The 7,103-nt window shown below is 42.9% G+C and overlaps 2 protein-coding genes across 2 annotated transcripts; both read left to right on the top strand.

Annotated features, from left to right (window-relative positions):
• The first annotated feature begins 1,222 nt into the window (after nt 1-1,222).
• LOC129250136 (uncharacterized) lies at nt 1,223-3,762 on the top strand. The gene is made up of 2 exons (XM_054889780.1): nt 1,223-1,906; nt 1,969-3,762. The coding sequence occupies exons 1-2, from the start codon at nt 1,223-1,225 to the stop codon at nt 3,760-3,762; spliced, it is 2,478 nt and encodes an 825-aa protein (XP_054745755.1).
• A 492-nt stretch (nt 3,763-4,254) lies between these two features.
• On the top strand, nt 4,255-5,487 carry LOC129250135 (uncharacterized). The gene has a single exon (XM_054889778.1). The coding sequence runs from the start codon at nt 4,255-4,257 to the stop codon at nt 5,485-5,487; it is 1,233 nt and encodes a 410-aa protein (XP_054745753.1).
• Nucleotides 5,488-7,103: the final 1,616 nt, after the last annotated feature.

Raw genomic sequence — 7,103 nt, 5'->3', positions numbered from 1 at the left:
GAGTCTTTTGTACTGCACCAGGGCTTGCTAAAAGGGAATTTAGCCGCGTCACACTGCCGTCATCAACATTCTGAAAAAATTGATTTTAAACTTAATAACCTATAAAAATGGAGGATGTTTCTAAAGCTGCATCGCTACGGGGAAACGCGGATGCTGATACAATAAGCGCAGTCGAGGGATTATTAGATGAGGCTGACAAAACTGGCCACGCAGTGACAATTGGCACCGAAACGCCTACTGCTGACACCACGCCAGATCGACACGCATCTACACCTGTTCGTCAAACTGTACCATTTGCACCTCCCTGCACTTCAGGCACCTCCGGGATTAGGGCTACACACCTTTACAGTACAGCACAGCCATACGCATGTGGCGTTCCACAACCTATAGAACTGCAATGCAACCAAACTGCAGGTATAACGGGAACACACATTCCATCGACCGCGTTCAATGTCGTCCCTAACCTTGCAAACGCGACGACATTTCCGTATACTTCGACTACGAACGGCATGACGACCATGCTGCCCAACTTAACCTCAAACAGCAATACAGTCTCGGCTATATCTTCGTCTCAACCCTTTTCTGCATATACATCAATGCACAATTTTCACAGTTTGCCAACATCGGTTGCTTCAGGATTTTCACACCCAAATGTTAACCCTAACTTAAATATGCCTTATGGAGGGTATCCGACCGTTACTAATCCGTATAGTTACTCTACGACAGCCGACCTAAATTTGACTGCGGCACATATAGCTAGTCGTCAAGTGCTTTCGAAAGATTTGCCAACCTTTACAGGTAGGCCTGAAGACTGGCCCGTATTTATTACTAACTACGAGCAGTCTATCATACGGTGCGGATTCACGGACCAAGAAAACCTTATTAGGTTGCAGAAATGCTTGAAGGGCCAAGCATTAGAGGCAGTTCGTGGTAGGCTTATGGTGCCGTCTACGGTTGGATTGGCCATTAATACACTCCGCATGTTGTATGGTAGACCAGACGTAATTCACCAAGTAATGCTGCGTAGGTTAAGGGAGGAACCATCTGTAAAGCCAGACAAATTAGAAACCTTAGTAACATTTTCATTAGCGGTACAAAATTATCGCGCTACAATGCAGGCGGTCGGTCTAAACGATTATCTAAATGATCCAGTGCTAATATATTAAACGAGCTGGTAGCTAAACTACCATGTAACCAAAGGTTGAGTTGGGGCCAGCAATGTATGTCCCTGAGACGCGCTGACATTGCTGCATTCGATGATTGGCTTTTCGGTCTAGCCATGTGCGCTAGCCAGGTAACTTCCTTCCAGATATCGGCGATAGCATCGTGTAATAGCAACGTCGAAGCAAAAAAGGGAAATCGCGAATCACTAAAGGGCAGAATAATGATTCACGATGTGGTTGCGAAAAATAACGAGCAGAGTGAAAAGTCGATGAATTGCCTGAAATGCGGTGCGAGCCATACGCTGTCCGATTGCTATGAATTTCGTGCCCTATCGCAAAGTGACAGATGGAAATTTGTACGGGAAAATAAACTCTGTTTACGCTGCTTCAAAAGTCATTTCATTCGTCGATGTAATTCGAAAAGGTGCTGTGGCGTAGATGATTGTAGAATGGCTCACCATCCACTGCTTCACAATGGAACTTCGTTGGCGATTGGTAAACAACAACAAGCAACATTATACCACGAGTTGGGCACAGCAGCTGATAAAGAAACGCAAAGACCGCTTTTCAGGTATGTGGAGGTTATTTTACATAGCGGTACCAAATCAATACGTACGTTCGCCCTTATCGACGAAGGAGCCTCCTGTACGCTAATTGAGTCTGAATTGGCGAACGAGCTTGATTTAGATGGGCCAGTTGAATCGTTATGCTTGCGTTGGACGGGAGAAATTACTCAAAATGAGGCAAATTCCAAATTTGTCAATCTTCATGTTTCACCGATTACATTACCCTCTCAAAAATACAGCCTTCGAAACGTTCGAACCGTAGTAAGCACGCACACATTAAGGGTCTGCCGATTCGACCCTATAATAAAGCAAGAGCGCGAATATTGATAGGTTTGGACAACGCTAAAATAGGAATCCCTATCGAAATAAGAGAAGATAGGGGATCCAACCTTATTGCCGCAAAGTGCCGACTAGGATGGAGTGTATATGGGCGCGATAAAACTAACTGCGCTGAACAACCGAGAATATTGCATACCTGCGAATGTGATACAACCAGAGACGATCGTATGGACCAGGAACTGAAAACATATTTTTCTATTGATGCCATCGGATCATATGCACCAATTAAGCCGTTAATATCTAAAGATGATGAACGCGCTCTTCAAATCATGGAAAAGACCACGCGCTTTATCTCCGCTGAAAAGAGATGGGAAACCGGGTTACTTTGGAAGCACGAAGCTGTCGAGCTTCCCGATTCGCTGCATATGGCAATCCGGCGACTCTCGTGCTTAGAAAGTAAAATGAAGCGTGATTCGTCAATTCGTCAATTTCTTATAAACAAAATACATGATTATGAGAAAAAAGGGTACGTACGTAAGTTGAACAAAAACGAAATAAAATATAGCGCTAGGTCTTGGTATCTCCCTATATTTACTGTTCTCAATGCCAATAAAAAGAAAACTCGATTGGTTTGGGATGCTGCAGCAAGGGTAAAGGGTGTCGGGCTCAATGATATGTTGCTGAAAGGGCCCGATCTACTTAAGTCTCTACTGGGGGTACTGCTCCGATTTCGCGAACGACGTTTCGCAGTTTGTGGAGATATACGCGAAATGTTCCACCAGATTAAAATTATAAAAGAAGATCAAGTGGCGCAAAAATTTCTTTGGCGAAACGATGGCTCGTCTCGCGACTATGATATCTACGTGATGAGGGTTATGACATTCGGCGCTTCGTGCTCGCCTTCCTTGGCGAATTACATAAAAAATCGTAACGCTCACCGATTTGCTGATCTTCATCCCGACGCCGAACGGGCCATCGTTAGTAACACATTTGTTGACGATTGGCTTCAGAGTGCAGACTCTGAAAATGAATTGGCTCGTTTAGCAACTAAAGTTCGTTGGGTTCATCAGGAGGGCGGATTCCAAATGAGAAACTGGAAATCTAATTCCGAACATGTACTATTTTCATTAGATGCTGACGACGTTCCAGCCGCCAAATGTTTTGAAGAGCCAGAAGCCGTTATAGAAAAGGTACTAGGGATGTGGTGGCTGCCAGTTTCGGATGAGTTAACATACATTGAAAATTTTCCAAAGGAAGTTTTTAATGAAAATACGATCGTGTCGAAGCGACAAATTTTGCGCACAATAATGACGATTTTCGATCCTATGGGTTTGCTCGGCTTTGTCATTGTACAGGCAAAAATTATTTTACAAGATGTCTGGCGCTCCGGAGTAGGTTGGGATGAACCGATTAAAGAAGAAGAACGTTGCAACTGGTTTCGTTGGGTAAAACGCATTCCTGCGATCAACGGCATAAAAATTCCCCGTTGCCTTTCACTTGCCAGCGAAAACCAAAATAATCAGTTGCACATTTTTGTAGATGCAAGCATAAAAGCCTACGCTGCGGTGGCCTACATCCGGTCAGAAGTAGGTTCGCAAATATCTTGTTCACTTTTGGCTTCGAAAACTCGCGTTGCGCCATTGAAGCCCACTTCCATACCCAGGCTGGAGCTGTTAGCTGCTGTTTTGGGACTTAGGCTGGCAAATGTTCTTAGCTATGAACTGTCCATTACAGTAAATCGCAGAGTATTCTAGACAGACTCCAAAAATGTGTTGTTTTGGCTGCGATCGAGCACAAGAAAATACCACCAATTCGTGGCGCTGAGAATCGGAGAGATCGTCGAGAGTTCTGCTATTAGGGAATGGAGGTGGCTGCCATCTGGTGAGAATATTGCGGACGAAGGCACTAAATGGAGCAGCAACCGAGAATTCGATGACAACGAACGCTGGTTCAGTGGACCTAAATTCCTACTAGAATGAGAATCAAGCTGGCCAATTATACAATTTCCAGATGATGACGAAGAGACAGTTGAGGTTCTACAGCATATGGATTTTGCTAACAACTCATTGGGTACGAACGCAGAAATAACCCCGGATGTAAAAAGATTTAGTACATGGGAGAAGCTTCGCAGTGCGCATCGATTTGTTTTACGTTTTCTACGATTGGTTACGAAGGGAAAGCCACGTTCTCAGTTTCTTCAAAAGCTACTCAACCCAGACAACATAGAGACAGCAGAGCTTGCAATTATGCTTAATTGTCAAAGCGAGGTGTTCCATGAAGAGATTTGTCGTCTGCGTAATGGTGAGGAAATTAATCGAAAATCTTTTCTTTTCAAGTTCTGCCCATACTTAGACCAGATTGGTCTGCTGCGAGTAAAAGGTAGAATTGATGCTGCTGAGGGTGTTGCCATTAATGTCAAGCGTCCAATAATCCTGCCACGCAAGCACGACGTAACGCGACTACTCGTCGACTTCTATCACAGGAAATTTCACCACCATCACAACGAGATCGTCGTCAACGAGATGAGGCAAAGGTTCTGCATCTCCGCCTTAAGAAGGCTGGTAAAAGAATGTGCTGCAAAATGTCAAACCTGCCGGAACCGTAGGGCTTCTCCACAACCTCCTCAAATGGGAGATCTGCCAATGGAACGTGTGTCACCTTTTACCAGGCCGTTCACCTTTACAGGGGTTGACTATTTCGGACCAATGGACGTTGTAATTGGCCGCAGGCGTGAAAAGCGGTGGGGTGCTTTATTCACATGCCTTACCACCCGCGCAGTTTACATTGAAATCTCACCTACTTTATCTACCGAGTCGTTTTTGCTGATTTTTAAACAATTTGTGAGTCGCCGTGGAGTACCGAAGCGAATTATATCGGACAACGGCACCAATTTTCGCGGTGCTAGTGTACTTCTAGTAAAAGAAATTGAAAGAATATCGTCGGATGATATAGAAAGGAAATACCCTGAAATTGAATGGATTTTTATTCCCCCCGCTTCACCACATATGGGAGGGTCATGGGAGCGCATGATACGTTCTACGAAATCGATTCTAATGGACATTCTACCAGATTTCGGTATGCGAGAGGAGGTGTTAAGAGCCGTTCTAGCCGATATCGAAAACATTTTAAATTCAAGGCCACTGACGTACGTGCCGCTTGATTCAGCCGAAGATGAAGCTCTTACGCCAAACCACTTTCTGACGGGACACTCTAGTGCTATTCGAGAACTAACAGATAATACCAACTCTGGATCGGCTCTACGGCAAAACTTTAAAATTTCTAGCCAGTTGGCTGACCAATTTTGGAGACGCTGGGTTAAGGAGTACCTCCCCTGTCTTACCAGACGTGCAAAGTGGTATCAGCCACCAGCAAACCCAATCAAATTGAACGACGTGGTGGTCATCGTAGACGAAAACTCCAAGAGAAATTCGTGGCCGAAAGGAGTAGTAATAGATATGAATTTTGGTAAAGATGGCTAAGCTCGTAGCGCAGTAGTCAAGACAGTAAATGGATTATGTACACGACCGATAGTAAAGTTGGCGAAATTGGACGTCGAGGTTGAAAAACGTGGGGTAAACGTTATGCATAAAACCGCATAAGATTTACGAAGGGGGGTGTTGCGAAAGGTTACTTTGGCAACCCGTTTCGCATTTTTCACCTCTCTGTTTTCTCACTCGCCAATCAACAGCTGGCGAAGAGAAGCAAGCTTAACTGTCAAAGAGAAGCAAGCTTTCTTTTCAATTCTAGCCGTTGACGAAAGCGCATGGACGCGCATAAAAACAATTGTAAGACACATACAATATTTTCACTTATTAATTGTAAACTTATTGATGTTAAATAAAGTTTTCAGCCTTTCTAAAATTTAAACGAACGGAGTCTTTTGTACTGCACCAGGGCTTGCTAGAAGGGAATTTAGCCGCGTCACACTGCCGTCATCAACAGAAGTTGTGTTTTGAGCTGCCGTCTAAGAAATTTGACTATGCACGTAGTAATTCCCACTTCTACGACTACACCAATGTAAAAGAAATCGGCGTTGTCTGTGAATTTAACCAGTACAAATTTGTTTTTCTCAATTTGCATTTCGTTCTCCACACATAGTTGCTTCTTCATAGGATCTTTGCCCTCAATATGAATTTCTTTAGCAACCTCCAATGCCGTTTCCTCGTTGCTGAGATCCTCATCAAAGTCAAATGAGTTATCAGAATCAGCCAAGCTATAGGAAGTGTTTTTACTTGATGGTGAGGAACTTATGCTTCGGTGTTTCTTAGCTTTTGGATTTCGCAGTGTTTTGACTTTCTTACTCAATTTTAGTTTCGGTAAATTAAATTTATCAATGATTTGCTGTTTTAATTCCTCTAAGCGTAACTTTTCTGGAGAATCCGTATAAATTCTCGACTTTCCTTGATTTTAGGGTAAGATTTTCTTCTTCCTCAATACGGGAATTGGACGGATAACTCTGAATATTCTCGGACGACAAGCATTCAACTTGGTGAGTTTCGGCGGCACTATCAGAGTTTAATTCGATTTCGGAGTGGGAAAAGTCTGACTGAGGAAAGATTAATGAATTGTAGGGAAAGATCCCAGTGGCTGAAAATCCTTTTATAATGTTTTCGGGAGAAAAAGCTCTTAAAAATGGATTTTTTGTGAGCTCTGCGATATATGAAATGTATATTTTCTTTCCAGGATTATTTACCATAAAATCATTAAAGGATTGTTTACAATATTTTTTGAAAGGTCCAAAAACTGATACATCCATGCGCAATATGCTAGTGTTTTCAGATTTTCGTAGACTTATATCATTATTTCTATGCATGAAACACTTCAGCCAATCTGCCCCAGCTCTCTTTTCTTTGTCCCAGTTTGCTGGATGTTTTATTTTGTATCTAGACACGAATTCGTAAACGAATCGTCTAGCTAAGTCGTAAGTTAGTCCGTGATGAACATTTGAACATTTTTTAAAATAAGCTGCTAAATCTCTTTCTTGCGATGCCGTAAGAACTTGGTTCGACGAAAATTTGGATTGAAAATCTTTTAAAACTCCCATATCTGTTTTCTGCTTTAATAATCGGGATATAAGAGTTGTCCGGTTTATTCC

Source organism: Anastrepha obliqua, chromosome 6 (genome assembly GCF_027943255.1).
Source record: "Anastrepha obliqua isolate idAnaObli1 chromosome 6, idAnaObli1_1.0, whole genome shotgun sequence".
NCBI classification, from domain to species: domain Eukaryota; kingdom Metazoa; phylum Arthropoda; class Insecta; order Diptera; family Tephritidae; genus Anastrepha; species Anastrepha obliqua.
The sequence above is the reverse complement of the archived record's forward strand: the minus strand, read 5'-3'. Positions and strand labels throughout refer to the sequence as shown.

Coding starts and splice junctions, on each gene's coding strand:
- LOC129250136 (XM_054889780.1), top strand. CDS start 1,223: ATGTCCCTGAGACGCGCTGACATTGCTGCATTCGATGATTGGCTTTTC. Junction 1,907..1,968: donor GAGAAATTACTCAAAATGAG/GCAAATTCCAAA, acceptor TCAAAAATACAG/CCTTCGAAACGTTCGAACCG.
- LOC129250135 (XM_054889778.1), top strand. CDS start 4,255: ATGCTTAATTGTCAAAGCGAGGTGTTCCATGAAGAGATTTGTCGTCTG.